Source organism: Athene noctua, chromosome 23 (genome assembly GCF_965140245.1).
Source record: "Athene noctua chromosome 23, bAthNoc1.hap1.1, whole genome shotgun sequence".
NCBI classification, from domain to species: Eukaryota; Metazoa; Chordata; class Aves; order Strigiformes; family Strigidae; genus Athene; species Athene noctua.
The window spans coordinates 2,811,363-2,827,079 of NC_134059.1; the positions used below are offsets into that span (position 1 = coordinate 2,811,363).

The following is a 15,717-nucleotide window of genomic DNA, read 5'->3' on the forward strand; positions in this document are numbered from 1 at the left end:
CAGCCCCAACTGGGAAACCATCCTTTCCATAGGGAGAACCAACTCCTCCTGCTCCACCTACACCAGCACCACCAATGCCAGCCCCAACTGGGAAACCATCCTTTCCATAGGGAGAACCAACTCCTCCTGCTCCACCTACACCAGCACTACTGATGCCAGCCCCAACTGGGACACCATCCTTTCCATAGGGAGAACCAACTCCTCCTGCCCCAGCTATACCAGCACCACCATGACCAGCCCCAACTGGGAAACCATCCTTTCCATAGGGAGAACCAACTCCTCCTGCTCCACCTACACCAGCACTACTGATGCCAGCCCCAACTGGGACACCATCCTTTCCATAGGGAGAACCAACTCCTCCTGCCCCAGCTATACCAGCACCACCATGACCAGTCCCAACTGGGACACCATCCTTTCCATAGGGAGAACTAATTCCTCCTGCACCAGCTACACCAGCACCACCAATGCCAGCCCCAACTGGGAGGCCATCCTTTCCATAGTGATGCCCAACACTCCCTGCAGCAGCATCACCGATGCCAGCAGGAAGCAGAAGTCCATCCTTTCCATGGGGAGATCCAACACCTCCAAAACCACCAGCTGTAGGCCCACCAATGCCTGCTCCAGTAGTGAGGATATCTTTTCCATAAGGAGATCCACCTCCCCCTGCACCAGCTACCCCAGCACTACCAATACCTGCTTGAAGTGGGATATCATCCTTTCCATAGGGAGACCCAATTCCCCCTGGACCAGCTGCACCACCATCACCAACCCCTGGTCCCACTAGCTGACCATCTGGACCATAGAAAGCTTCCATTTCCCTGGTAGAACTGCCACCTGCACCAGACATAGCCCCATCTTCGGTTGGAAGACCTCCTGGACCATACAACAAGCCAGATGTTCCTGTCTGACCTAAATGACTGCTAGCATGAAGTGTCAGTCCATCCTTGCCATAGGGAGCTCCTATTTGTCCTTTTCTGCTTCTATTTGCTTCATTTATATCAACTACAGTCGGCAGACCATCCTTGCCATAAGGGGACCTCATTCCTCCTGCTGTCTCAGTACCTGCAGCATTCTTTCTAGCTCTAGTCCCTGGACTAGCCCTACTCAACAGATCACCCTGACCACTCTTACCGTCTCCCACCCTGGTTGAATCAGGATCAAGTCCATCTAACACAGATCTTCCATCTGTAGCACCTAATCTCCCAACACCCCCAAAGCCAGCTCTGTAACTAGTATCACCTAATTTACCATCCTTGTCATGCTGAGAGCCCACACCTTCTCCCATATCCATGTCAACATTAACAGCATCCAGCACACCATCATCTCTGCCATCCACAGAATACCGTTCACCTGCTCCTCCTAATCCATCACCAGTATCTGCTCTACCTGTCATGGAATCCTTGCTGCAAAAAGGCCTTAATCCACTTTTGCCTCCTAAACCTTTTAATCCAAAGCTACTACCATCATTTGTCACTGAGTCTCCATCTAGGTCTGCTCCAGAAAACTGTCCAAATCCCATCCTTCCATTTCTGTGGGCTCCATGTAGCCCATCTTTTCCCAAAAATCTATGACTTCCATCAGAATCAATGGAGTGGCCTTGACTGCCGCCTTGACTATTTCTGTGCCAGCCATCTTTTTCCACACCAGTGTCCATGAGATGATCTTCACTGTCAACATATTCTCTGCGTCGAAGTTTCTTAGCCCTATCTTTATCTGGCAGTGTTTCTTTCAGGCTCTCAGATTTCTCTCTTTCACCTTCTTCACCCTGTCTCCTCTTTCCTTTGGCATCTGTATTGAAGATGGATTGTTTGATTGGAGGAGATATAATTTACAGGAAAAAAGGAAAAAAAAATAAATGAATAGACAATAGGTCATGTATTACATCAGCAACCAAAGAAAACGTGTTAGCTTTTTGTTGTAATTTCATTCTAGAACACAGAAACATAATATATTTAAAGAAATTTAAATTCAGTTCAAATCCTGATTTTTTTCAGTGTCACATTCAGACATAATTTTACATTTTAGTTTAAAAGGCAATTATTTTTAGTGGAAAAATGCTTGTTAAAAAAACCCAACCAACCAACCAAAACAAAACAAAAAACCAAGGCAAATTTCAAGCATGACAGGTCTAATTTAGAGGGCCTTGGATTGTATCTGGGACTCATTATTTCCTTCTGCCTTCTCCCTTCAGCCCCGGAGGAGTTACAGAATATCCCACACACAGAGTGGCCCTCAGTTCCCACCCATGAATTATGATCTCAGTGCTATGGAGGCAGCTTCACATTTGGCATCCTGGCATTTTAGAGATGGCCAACCTGCAGACTAAAGATTTCAGTTCTGCGAACAGCTTTGTATTAATCTAAAATTCAGGCTTTTCTGAGATCATGTCACTCATTGTTTTGATTTCCAAGCTAGATCTCATTTCTGTAAAGCATTAACAGCTCAATGAAATCAGTGGGCAGTTTCTTTTTATGTCATACTCAACCTGCACTGTTTCTGAAAGATCATCAAAAAAGCCTTTATAAAGAGACCACCTTTTGCTGCAGCGGGATGTCAAAAGAAGCCAAAGCAATTACCTTTCAGAAGCAAAAAATATGAGCCAGGTAACAATCTGCTTGCATTGAAAAGAGTGTTTCCCAGCTTCCTTTGAGCTTCTTCTAACATGTTTAACTTCTAATTTGAAAAGAAAAATTCTATCTAGCAAGACAGTATTGAATAGAATTGATAATATAGAATTGATAGTATTGAAAGCTCCTTGATCCCCTGCACGCTCTACTGTGTTCACACAGTGACAGCTTCATCAAAAACACATGTTGAGATATGGAGCATTTTCCAATAACCGATGGAGAACATGCTGCTTCATAGTAGCTGTAGAGTAAATAAGCCAATAGGATTTGTCAGGACTAATAAAAAGAGGAAAAACTGTTTCATCTGAAAAAGAAAGAAGGTGTAACTAGACCTTCATTTTTTCAAATATAATTTAGGAACAAGAGGCTCTGCAATTCATTTCTCAGCATAGAATCATCTGAATGAGCAATAAGATAGTGAGAGGAATATTATTTTGTTAACACACATCAAGTCAACACTGTGGGAATACTGTGTCACTTACACTCTACAATAAGCCAGGCATTTGAGGAGCAGAGTCCAGTGTCGAGCGTGTACATGCCATTGTCAGAGGGCACAACATTCTTGATAATCAACTGGTGGGTCAGACCATCAGGTGTTACAGAGATCTGGTGCTTCTCACTCGCCTCGAGGAGGTGGGTTTTGTGTAGCCACACAGCATCGTAGCAGGGTGTGCGTAGGATACACTCAAAGACAGCATCTTCTTCCTCAGGACAACGCACATCACTGAGCGGCTGCGCAAATCTCACAGGGATGGCTGCAATGCAAAAATCAGAAGCTATAGAAAGGAAACAGAGCTATTTCTATCTTCCAGGAAAAACTTGTTGCAGCTGAAGGGAGAAAGACAGACAGGAAGTTGCCATGCCTGTGAGCATTGGTCTAAGTAGAAAAGGGAAAAACTGAGATGTGCTCCTGCACCCAATTCTACAGGACAGAAAAGCAGAAAAGTAGATTTTTGTCTTCATTGTCTTCTGAGACATTTATACCACACATCACCGCATGTGCTGATGATGTGTAGTCATTAATGTATTTCAGCAGCATGATACTTGTATTGAGTTGCTAGTTACTACTCTGACTTTACAAAAGGAAACTATAGCATGGGGTAAGTTAAGAAATTTTCACACTTTCATCCAGAAGCCAGAGCCAAACTGGTACTTGAACTTAGTCCTTTGGACCAAAAATGTAACACCCGTATCACATAATCATCCTCCTGCTTTTTTTCACCTGTGTTGTATAAGAAGCCCTTCTTTGGCAATACAAAACCAGTCTTCTGTAGTTACCAGGTTTTACTGCCCAGCTTTGCATGTACTCCCAGATAAAATTCTCCAGCAAAAAATAATTTCTTGTTACAGTTACACATCACATACATCTAGCTCAATTCCTTACATTCAGCATCCAATTCAGTTGAGAAAACAGGTATGTCCTCCACTCTGACTTGGTACAAGCCTGCATCTTCTGGCTGCACATCGTTGACAATGAAATGATATCTTTTTCCAATTTGCCTCAGGCAGTGCTTTCTGTATTCATCCCCCATTCCATATCTGAGCTTCTCACCATCCTAGGAAGAGGAAGAATATACTCTCAAAGGCAATGCACAACTAGTGCAAGGCATTTCAAACAAATCAGGCCAAACGTGTGCTGTGATCACCTTATTGTTACAAATGAGTAACAACAGAGCTCTATTACTACTTACAAAGGACAAGGCTCATTGCTTATGTAACACACAGGCGATGCTATGTGTTCAGTGCTGCACAGAACAGAGCAACAGACTCTCAAACGAGGCAAACCACTAGTACTTTGTTAGCTCACATAAGGTTTTGAAGCTTCACTAATACAGTTACTGTAACTTTGAAGACAAAGTACTTTCTTTGCTTAGATTTTCAACATCCTCATTGTCCTGGTTTTGACCAGGATAGAGTTAATTTTCCTTGGGCTGAGAGGGAACCCAGCTGGAGGGCCGGGCCGGATTGGTCACTGGAGTATTCCACATGATGTAATGTCATGGTCAGTATACAGGCAGACACATGCTCTCTCACAGCCCGTTTGGGTTTCAGTTTCCCAGTGGCACAGCGGGATTTCTGCTGGGGGCAGGCTGCGTACTGGTCACTGGTTAGTGAGCCACTGCTGGCTGCCTTTTACCCGTTTGGACTTACAATTTTTACTGTTTTTTTTTACTATTACTAATTTTTTTTTTTCATTCAACCTACAGATTTCTTTTTTTTGACCCTTCCCTGTTTCACTGAGGGGGGGGGGGCAGTAAACGACTGGCCATGTGGTGATTGGCTACAAGCCGGATAAACAGGTGAGTTCACCACTTTCCGATCTCTAACACTCTTGGGTTACCTTCTCCATGTTGTAGCTGCATGGGCTTCATGTCATGCATTTGATTCAGAAGTTCATAGAGTTAGTCTGACCTCCTCTTTAGTGAATTCCAGTTTCCCCTGTATTAAAGCCACTAACCGCAGTTTGACTGAAATGTATCTTCCAGAAAAACATCCACAGCACTGATCACCCGAGGATCACATCAAAATAACTACAGGACTAGATGGGATGTTTTACTTCCTTGACATCTTCTTTCACAGAGGTGAAATATAGTGGAATAGCACACTCAAGAAATTGAATAAAATCAGTTTGTTTTTCTTGTATGAGACTGCAGAATTTCTGCAGCCTGGAAGATACTGAGAATTTCCCCTTAACAGAAAAGGTCTTGTAGTCAAAAGGATGTCAGTAACTGACTGTCTCCCCTATACCTGGTTCTACAAAGCCCAAGTGATATTTACCACCACAGACTACCTGGACCCCCACACCAACACCTCTCCCTAACCAATCAAGGATTCTGCAATGGACAGACAATTTTAAGAAGCTCATTTGCTCTCAGCCACTGCCCAGCAGATCAAACATTTCATGTAGAAGATTTCAGTGGCTGCTATGAACTGGCCAACTCATCTTGTCCCTTACCTTAAGCAGATAAACTTTGCTGTTACTATTTTTCAGGTCCATCGTCAGACTGAAGGTAGCTCTTCCCTCCTTGTTGACTTTGATGTGTTCAAAGTTTGTGATACTGTGTATTAACTGCAAAGAAAGATACAAGAACATAGTAAATGATAAGGCTGCCATGACAGCAGTTCTTAAGCTGTTGAACAATTGTGAAATCGACTTTTTATCTGCATAGAAAATAGCTGCCTCTAACTTATGGGTAAAGAAGAAGAATCTGTAAGTTACCACAGTTTCTTCCTGTAGGCAAATTATATTTTACGTGCTACCTCCTGATCATTCACACACTATGCAACCACTATCTGTCCAGGTTTCTAAATGCCCCTGTATGTGAAGATCAATTTTGACTCTTGAGCAAATAACTTTCCAATTTGGGGTCCAAATTCTCATCAGAGGCAACTGAATACATATTTTAGCCACGTGGTTTAATAAAAGCATTACCCTACAGTCTGTATTTCCTAAATAAATGAACTGAACTTCAAAAAAGTCAATAGCAGTTTCATCTGCATGAGTATAGCAGTAGGACTTCTTTAAAACATTGTCATAAATAATTTTCTGTCATACAATAAGATTTCCATCTGCAAAGCAATTTAGGACAATTTATCCTGTTTTCAGAAGCTACTGAGTTAATACAGGACTGCAGTTTGTTAAAAATCAGTGCTTTCAGTGGTTTTGGTTTACTTTACCTCTCCTTGTTCACTCTCTGTGTTCTTCCTCAACTCCTGCAGCTTTCTCAGCATCCCACGGAAGTCAACAATTCCATATTTCATACAGATTTTCTCATAATCTCTCCTATCTGCATGCAGTAACAGTTGCCAGACAGCTTCTTTGTCCAGGGGTTTTGGTTTAGGTGCTGGGGCCCTTAGAACCAGGGGGGAAAAAAACAATCTAGACATTTAGACAGACAACACAATGTCTTGTTTTCCTATACTTAATTCTCTTTCATCTCTCCATCATTTCTGCAGTTCACTTAGCCCTGTAGTTCTAAACAAGAAAGAATGGGACTCTTCCAGAACAGGTTTTCTGCATCTATACTACAAATTAAATGCTGTCAGGAAACTGGGCCATATAGGGCAAGACTGTAATGCAATTATCCACAATGTTAAATTATTAGCAAAGTCACTGGCACAGTTTGGCCCAGACCAACTTGCACTCTTCCAAGTGATTTCTCAGCACAGTTCAGGATTTTGCAGAGGCTAGAGATCATTCCCATCAGGGAATCTTTGGAAGTTCCCACCTGGGAAGGGAAGGGATTTGAGCACCGTGCACATGGCAGTCTGTGCAGTTGGCCAGGGAGCCAGGGCTCAGCCCCTGATTAGCCAGAAAGATCATTAGATGAAGACTTGTGACTTAGACAGGAAGTTACTTGTGAGCTAAAAACAGGAAAGCAGAGAAACACATCTTTAAAGTCAAAATCTTGTGGTGCAAAGGAACATACACCTCGAGGTTGGTACCTGGTGTTTATTTTAGCCTCACACATAGTGGCAAACTGTTCTGTTAAGTCTCTCCATACTGAGTCTCACAACAACTTTGGCAACAAGAAGTGTTGCCTTGAAGATCGATGAAGCTGTCCCCTATCATCAAGAAATATCTAGGAAGTGTAACAATGGCCTTTGTTACGGAGGCTTACCGCTTCCTCAGCAGCTTCCTGAAGTCCTGAAGCTTCTTCTTTAACTCTGTTAAAGGGGGGGGAAACAACAAACATTCAGATACCCAACGTTGTGAAATATATCCCCCAAAAGAAGATAATGCAAAATAGCCACTGAAAACAGGCCATGCTGCTATGCTGTTTATCTCTGGTGATGTTTTCACACTTTACAAAAAAGGTGACATGAAACTTAGAGCAAATTTTATCTGTCACATTCATGTCCTTCGAGTGCCATTAAAGTCCATCACTCCCTAGGGGGCTTTTCTCTCTTTCTAGAAAGGACACTAGAAACCCAGTATTTTCCAGCTGTGTTAACATGTTTGATCCAGCTGTATTTGACATCACAAAATCCTTTTCTAGCACTAATGATTCCAGAATCATTAATTAGAACAGCTCAAAGCCATGTCTAAGATCATCACTTTACTCCAAGGTAAACAGCAAGCAGAAAGAGATGACAGAACATTAGTGAATCATTAACCCTACACTTACTTACTCTTCAAAAGTTTGGGATAGTAATAATGTGGTAGACAGAGGAGTATTAACTATGCCCCCCCCCCCCAAAAAAAAAAAAAAGTAATCTAACTTACCATCAGCAGGATGAACAGGAACATATTTTGCTTTCCTCTTAAAGCCAACTGAGAGTTTATAAAACAGAGGAAAAACAAACCGTAAGATGAACAAGATAAGACTCAGACTAACACCAGTAAACCAATGAACTGTAAAACCTCTGTATCTGTTACTAATGCAAGAGGAAATTCTAGTTTGGATCTCCTCGTCAATCTGACATTGACTCCTAGCAATCTCCACCCAGAAATGCAATATTTCTACCGCAAATGACTCTGCTTACTGGATACTCTACACAGCGGAGGAGACTGTTTCTGCCATATCAGGCTTATGGTTTAAACAGTGGTAGGAAACATTAACATCTTGTTTTAGAGATGGGGAGCCAAGGTGCAAGGATTATCTGGCCAAAAGCAGATAGTTGCCTTCTAAACTTACTTTACAGACACACAGGTGAAATGGATGATTCCAACTTAGTCCACCTCCTGCTCATGCAGATTCCAAGAATCAGGCAGTTATATTTTACTCACAAAGCGCACATTTCTCCCCACTGACTATAAGGGGAGGCAGGGGGCTAGGTCAGGCGGACACCATAGACATCTGAAATGAAGTGGGATGGATCCCTCCCAAAAGACTGATTCACTCAACATCATAAAGAAAGGATTGAACCAATTCAACACTAAATCCAGAGCAGCCAGTGCAGTGACCACATCACCACTTTCTTCTCCCTTGCTTCAAAGCTCATACTGTCATGGAGCCACTGAAGTGGGGGGAGTCACAGAAGAGCTCCAGTCCTCAGTGAGCAGAAAATAGACCTTCACACCAAGGATACTTAGAGAGTGCTCTGGACACTCACTCCAAGAGGACAGAAAAGCCAACTACTTGGGAGCACAGGACCTTTGGGACACGGAACCAGTCAATCCTACCTTGTATGATCCTGAGGCCAACAGAGCATGCAGCTTCTCCATATTCATTCACAGCAAAGCAACGATACAAATCACTGTCATCTGCAGTGAGTTTGTTTATCTTAAGAAGAAAAACATAGTAAGAGCTCAGAGTGATGTGCTATGGTTCAGTTCACACACCTTCAGCTTCTAATAAAGCAGCTACACAATGACATCTCAGATCTTTGTTCTGTTCCCAGAATGACTCTAAAAAGCTTTGTTTGCTTATCTTTGTGTTATCTCAGATCTGGTGACACCTATATCAGCCTACTGCATTTTTCCTTGCCGTTGCTCTCTCTGTTCCATGAGTCCTGTCTGAAATATTTGATCTTTACCTGCAGATTGAATTCATTTGTAACGTTATTGAAGAATGTTTCATATTTGGCAGGATCATCCATTCTTCCTTGTACACGTGTCCATTTCACGTCAGGGGTTGGAACACCTTTGACCACACCACTGAAAATGGCATTTTTACCTTCAAAAAGAGGCAAGAAATTAGTTATTTAAGATGGGCTTGAACATGACAACTCTCATGCCAGGCCCCTTACGTTATCAATAGAGTGATTCCCAGAGTGATCCATCTGTGTTTTATGCAGAAACATTATCTGAAAATAATTACATCTTTTGGGTTTTCCTGTAAAAGGTGCCTAAATTATCAATTTAAATTGCAATAAATACCCAAATTGCTTCAAGACATCTGCTACAATCTCCACGCTAACTCACTGGCTTTCAAAGAGATTACTTGAAAACTAACTTTAAAATTCACCATGGACACATAGGTCTCTGCCTGTGTTTTTATTGCACAGCCATGTGGATAGAGAAATTAAATACTCAAAAGAGCAATTTTTTGGTAGCTTTGTCTAATTTTGAACTCCCTCAATGTTTGGTCAGGGCCAAAGAACAGGCAGTTATCAGCTGAAGTCCAGGCTACCTTTCCCCATGTCCATAATGTTAGGGTTTTCCTGCATTCAATCATAAAAAGCCTTTAAAATATGTTGTTAGACTGCCAGATGTGACTGCTAGCATCCTCTGATCATCTCTGAAATCAACAGCACTATAGCAAGTTCAGCCTAGACTTGCTTCTGGCAACTGTCAGTGCTGGGTTAACGGTTGGACTAGATGATCTTCAAGGTCCTTTCCAACCTAGTTGATTCTGTGATTCTGTGAACTTGTATGCACTACTTGTACCACAGCCATGAAATGCCCAAAACTGTTCTCATCACACACATTCCCCCACAAGTTCCCATTGCTCCTCCACTCTTTGAGACCATTCCCTTTGTTGCGACCATGCTGGTCAGGATGTTGGACAATAAAGGACTCACTGTGCTGGAGTCCTGTGTCTCTAGACATCAGTAAAGTTCATCTGTGAATAGCTGCAGCTCTGGGTCTCTTTTTCATTTGGATAAATCTGGATTTATTAGGAGGTGGAAACAAGAAATACCTATTCTGCACACTTGAGAAAACATGTTCTTAACAGACAACACAGTACCACAACTGGGAGGACCCATGCAGGGTAGGGTGTTTCCCCATGTACTCCCTACATGTCATCTTTCTGCAACACCTTCCTTGTCTGCTAGCCTGGCACCATCCTGCACTCCAAACACACCATGCTCTGCTGTCTGAAGAGGCATGGAAGGGAGAAGAGGATGGGCTTTACCTGTGAGCTCTCTTCTTCAGCTCTGCTTCCCCAAGAACCTGAACATACTGCAGCTGACCACAGAAAACTCCAACAGCTTTACCACTGCCTAGTACAAACCTTTTCTTCCAAAAGGCTTCAAAGACATAGGAAGCACTATGAAACAACAAATCAGAGAAGTGACTCACGTAGGTAAGTGGGAGTGTCACAGGAGAGTAGAAATGGACATGAGTTATCCATGAATGTAGCTCAGGGTGGAAATTATTACTACATTTCTTTTGCAATAGTTTTGGTCTTCAGATGACCAACACTGTTAAAAATTCTCCCCAGAAAGTCTTGCAATATTTCCCCACACCCTTTTGCAGCCACCACCAAAAATCTTATTTGATGCAGCAAGCTCCTGCCAACAGATTCTTATACAAAAGGCATCTTCCAACTTTTTCTCAGGTTAAAGTCTGATTTCAATTGATTATATGTTTGTCAAATTTTAGGCTGCAATTTCTCATGTTTGCCATCTGTCACAGGACACAACTCCACAGCTAGGAGTATCAGCTAATCCATGCACTGAATGCAACAGGGTGATGATAATGTAATTAAAGACACTCATCGTGCATCTGCATAGACACTGAATTCAGTTTTCGCAGTGACCAATCTGAATGCCCTAACATTTTGTATATGAACTGCAAGGAACCTACTGTAAATGAAATAACTTGAAAAATTTAGACAGGGTGACTGGCCACCCCCTTGGTTCATGCCTGAAGCTTGCAGGTGGAAGGAAGGTGGAGGAGGCGGCGGAGGGAGGTACCACTAGAGGCCACTGTGCTCCTTCATAAAATCGTAATGGCTCCTGAAAATCAACAAGGGTGTGACAGCATTGAAATCCAGGGTGCTAGAAACGGGTCAGTCCTATGAGGGAAGAGGAGCTACAAGATCTCCTCAGGCTAACCCACTCAAAAAAAAAAAAGACTCTGCAAGTGCAGAGATTACTGGAAGGCTTCCCATTGATTTTAGGTCTCGGTTCATTAGCTGCCTTCTCTGTACTCTATGCAAGATCCATACTGCTTCTTGAAGGAGAAATACAGCCTAAATAGCATCAGCAGTCAGTATATCTTATTTTTAAAAGTAGTTAATTTTAGTGCTAAACACTCATAATGCAAGTTAATTTAACAGTAAAAAACAATTTTTCCAATGTACTTAATCTTTTGCTGCAAAATACTTACTTTGAGAGCTTCCTGCAGAATTCACAGGATTTCTTGTATAAATTAGGAGACAGATTTTGACCTTTCATACACTAGTGAAAACTCAGGAGACCTCTATCAGTACTGATGGAATTTTCATCAGAACAACAAAGACTTTGGCCACACAAAAGAGTCAAATCTCTCCAGAAACTAGCTTGATTTAATTACGACAATTGTTTCATGTAGGTGAGATGTAGAATCAAGTCTCCAGGTCTGTGGCTTTGACTGCTTTTCAAGAATCTTACCTTCCTGCAATGTCAGAGTGACAGGTTTCCTCTCAAAATCAGGTGTACTGCATCCTTTTGGAATATCATCCACAAACTGGGTGATAACAACTCCTGGGACAGAAGACTTCTTGAAGGGTTTTACTAGAAAGACAAGCAAAACCAGATTCAATTAATATAACATGTTTGTTCTTTAGAAGCAATCTCTCGACCTGCATTGCCCTTCTGTAGAACAGAACTGTTCCTGCTCAGCTCCTCTTGGACTATAAAGGGCCCATCCATTCTAGTACTACAGGTTGTAAGTGTGTCCAAAGGCTGAAGTGTTAAGGTCTGTGAATTTGTGCTGACTTACTGCAAAGCTAGAGCACAAGTGGGAAAATCTGCAATCAAGATCACAATCCAGGGCCTCATCAGCTTACAGGCCTAGCCATAATTTGGATAGAGAACACTTTACATCAGTTACTGTTCCAAATAAAACCTCAAAATGTGTAATGAGAAAGACACTATTGCAAAGGTCAGCAGAACCTGATGGGCCAGTTACTGGTGTGTCTCTCCTTGTGGTGGTGAGAGACAGATACCTAACTGCCAAACAAGAAAAGCAAGTTGGGTTTATTCTTAAGGGTATTCCAGGTAGTTTTCATAGCTGTTTTTATTCTCTCACCTGCCTGATGGCTGGTCATGATGCTTTGCTCAGCTGCCTATGGTCAGAACAAACAGACTACAGGATCTCCTGTGAAAAAGACAAATCACTTCATTATTTACAGTTCACAAGGGAAATGACAAACCTTAATACTGCTCACTTTTATGACACAGTTTGCCCTTCCTCACTTGCCACATCCTCGCAGTCAAGTCGAGAAAGGCCTGCCAATCAACACATCATGACATGTCTTTCCAAAACATCATGACACAGTTTTGAACCAAGACAAATCAGGTACAAAAATGGCTAGCAGGGCTACATGGAAAATGTACACATTTAACAGCATCCGTCTGTCACCTCTTCCATTTCCATGTCATCTGGATTTCCTCCAAAGACCTCCTCTCGTGTTTCAGGCAAATATTACACCACATGGCACTCACGTGGTGAGTTCTGATGGATGGCAAGAGCAGTTGCTGAGAAGAAAACCACCGAGATGGATGTCTAAACTGGGGCATGAAGCAGAAGCTCATCCTGATCTAAATTAGCTTGTTTAAATTAGCAACAGACCTGAGAGCAGACTATAAGCTACTACTTACTTTAGAAGGAAATGGTGAAGTGTGAACTTGGCATTAACTAGTTATTGTTATAGATCACTCATGTGACCTTCTGCCAAAGGTGCCTCATTCCCTGTATTTATAAATTGGACAACGTGTAATGTAACACATCACTATCTTGCAAGCAAACTGTGAAGGCAGATTCCTTGTCATATGAGAGATGCTCAGAAACTATAGAGTTACTGAAGCTCTGAAAGAGCAATTAGATTAGATTCCCATGTGGGATTAATGCTGTGTCTCTATTTACCCTCTGCACTCCTTCAGTCAACACAGTCACACAAGAACATGCGACTTCCAACAGTTTTACAAGGCAGATGGACTTTGTCACCACACCTATGATCTTATTTCTATTCCCTATATCAGACATTCGTCCAACCTCATATTGCCACACTACCCCTGATGAAAACTCTGGGTAGGACCCCAACACCTCCTTGTTAGACATTTAGCTCAGAGTCATATTATCTCTGTGACACTTGATTTCAGCTAAGACAACGAAGCTAACAAAAATCATTTGTGCTGTACGTCCCATAGATAGGCCAAAGAAAGTGTAACTCACTATAATTCTGTGTCAAATTCTGAACTGAAAGGATAAACTTTGTTTTTCCATTAATCAGCAGTTGCAAATAGGAACATAAGACATCTCTCCACAACAAATCACTGGCTCCACTGTTGTCCTTAGCACAAATTTTATTTTAGGGCTCTGCACACTACACACATCTCATAAATAATTGATTACTTGGAAAATCATTCTATGAGCCTCACTGACTTCAGTGGAAATGCACATGAAACAACAGAAATGGGAAATTATACACGGGACTGCGAACAACAGCCAAGTCCTCTCTTTCTATCACCCTCCCAGTCTGGTGTGGGTGACTTTTGTTGCTATCCAACAAAACAAGAGTTTTACCTTTCAGTGTACCAGCTTTTGTGTGTTGATACTTTGGCATATCACATAATTACTTGTGTAAACCATTGGTAGATGTTTTTAAAATTACAAATGGAGGGAACGAATGGCTTGCGGGAGGGAAAAAACACAAAACCGAAATGAAAATAACATGGTTCCAGGGCACCCTGCCCTGCACCAGGCAGGGCATTGCACAGCAGATGGCAGAGGTTTTCAGAGACTCTTGATCACACTCTCCTGATGGACTTAATTGTCCTCTAAAGTACTGAACTGTATTAATAGAAAACATTATAATCCCTATTGACTTTTGCAGTCTTGTACCTTCCTAAAGATGTTACCATTCCTGGAGCTGAAATGTCTAATGCTTACAGCTTTCAGCAAACATCATTACTTGACATTAGCTTGCAACAGTATTTCCCTAAGCTCTTTTTATGTTACAGTCAATTTATTCTTTGCTACTGCTGACTTCTTCCCCACACACTAGGCAATACTGATGAGCATCTACACTGAAACATGAACGTGGTCCAAATCTTCAGGTCCAAAGCCATCAAGAAACATTCTTTTCTTATGTTACCAAATGCATCATGTCAGACAGTTGTTCTCAGTCCAGTGTGACTGTGGATATAAGTTAACATAATTATAACCTACTGAGAGATGGCTACGTTCAAATCTAGTTTAAAAAATAACCACTGACAATATTCATATAAGTAGTACTAGGCACCACGTATGCATCCTCCCAATGTACAATAGGCACTATGTGCACTATGCGTAAACTGCTGAGTTTATAGGGCCTTAAATATATCAGAAATTCACCTGGATTAAAGATAAGCTGCTCTGAGTTCTTAAACTCCTGTGAATTCTTGCCTTCTGGAGAGTGAGACAGAAGCATGTTAATGCCACACATTGATTGCACAGTTAAAATAACAGTGCAAGGATATGCAACAGGACATTCCTTCAGTGTAATTAATCCAACCACATCGCATTTTCTAGTGTCTTCTGTGTTAAATGAGGACCAGAAAATAATATATCAGCTGCCACAGAGTGCTGTCCTTCTTACTTTGAAAACTTCTACTCCCTTGTTATGTGAATCACCATGTTTTTGCTTTAACTTCAGTTCAATCCTAGAAAAATAAACCAGATTTTTGAAAAGAAATTAAAGATAGCAAAAGCCTTCCAATAACTGTCATAGTGTAATTCATATCTCCACTCACAGCTGCTTGAACACATCGTTGTCCACGCTAAGATGATCACCAAGGTTGCTATTTATTCAATGGAGACAGACAAATACTTCCAAAAGGCAACCTACCCCTCCCTAGATGAAATGTTGCTTACCAACATCCCCAGCATGACAGGCCTAACTAACACTGGAAGCAGCTGAACACTCTCACTCCTCTGAAAAACACACCATTATCATGCATTAGCCTGGTTCAGGTAATCAAGACTTGGCTATTTCTCATCCCAGGCAGAAGTCTGTCTTCTTTTCAGCTGCAGAAACACCCCCTTTGGAGACAGTGGCAAAGCTTCCACAGCTTCGAATGCAGGAGTAAGTCCTTGATTGCTGACAATATTTTTAATCTACCAAAATAAACAAAATACCCTGACGGGATGGGAGGTCTGCCCTTCTTCTTGTCTATCCATCAATCTATCTGGATGAGACAGAGCAAGAACCCATTCCCTTTTGCAGTTAGACCA

General features: G+C 41.9%; 1 protein-coding gene across 1 annotated transcript in view; it reads right to left on the reverse strand.

The window, feature by feature from the left end:
- Positions 1-12,550, reverse strand: part of IGFN1 (immunoglobulin like and fibronectin type III domain containing 1) — a 32,900-nt gene extending 20,350 nt beyond the window's left edge. The window contains exons 1-12 of the mRNA XM_074925820.1: positions 12,532-12,550; positions 11,892-12,014; positions 9,108-9,247; positions 8,755-8,854; positions 7,855-7,902; positions 7,250-7,295; positions 6,306-6,480; positions 5,584-5,697; positions 4,012-4,183; positions 3,110-3,382; positions 1,132-1,788; positions 694-1,044 (exon numbers count right to left, since the gene is read on the reverse strand). Of these exons, the coding sequence (XP_074781921.1) occupies positions 694-1,044; positions 1,132-1,788; positions 3,110-3,382; positions 4,012-4,183; positions 5,584-5,697; positions 6,306-6,480; positions 7,250-7,295; positions 7,855-7,902; positions 8,755-8,854; positions 9,108-9,247; positions 11,892-12,014; positions 12,532-12,550 (2,218 nt within the window). The remainder of the gene's footprint in view (positions 1-693; positions 1,045-1,131; positions 1,789-3,109; positions 3,383-4,011; positions 4,184-5,583; positions 5,698-6,305; positions 6,481-7,249; positions 7,296-7,854; positions 7,903-8,754; positions 8,855-9,107; positions 9,248-11,891; positions 12,015-12,531) is intronic.
- Between the last annotated feature and the right edge of the window lie 3,167 nt (positions 12,551-15,717).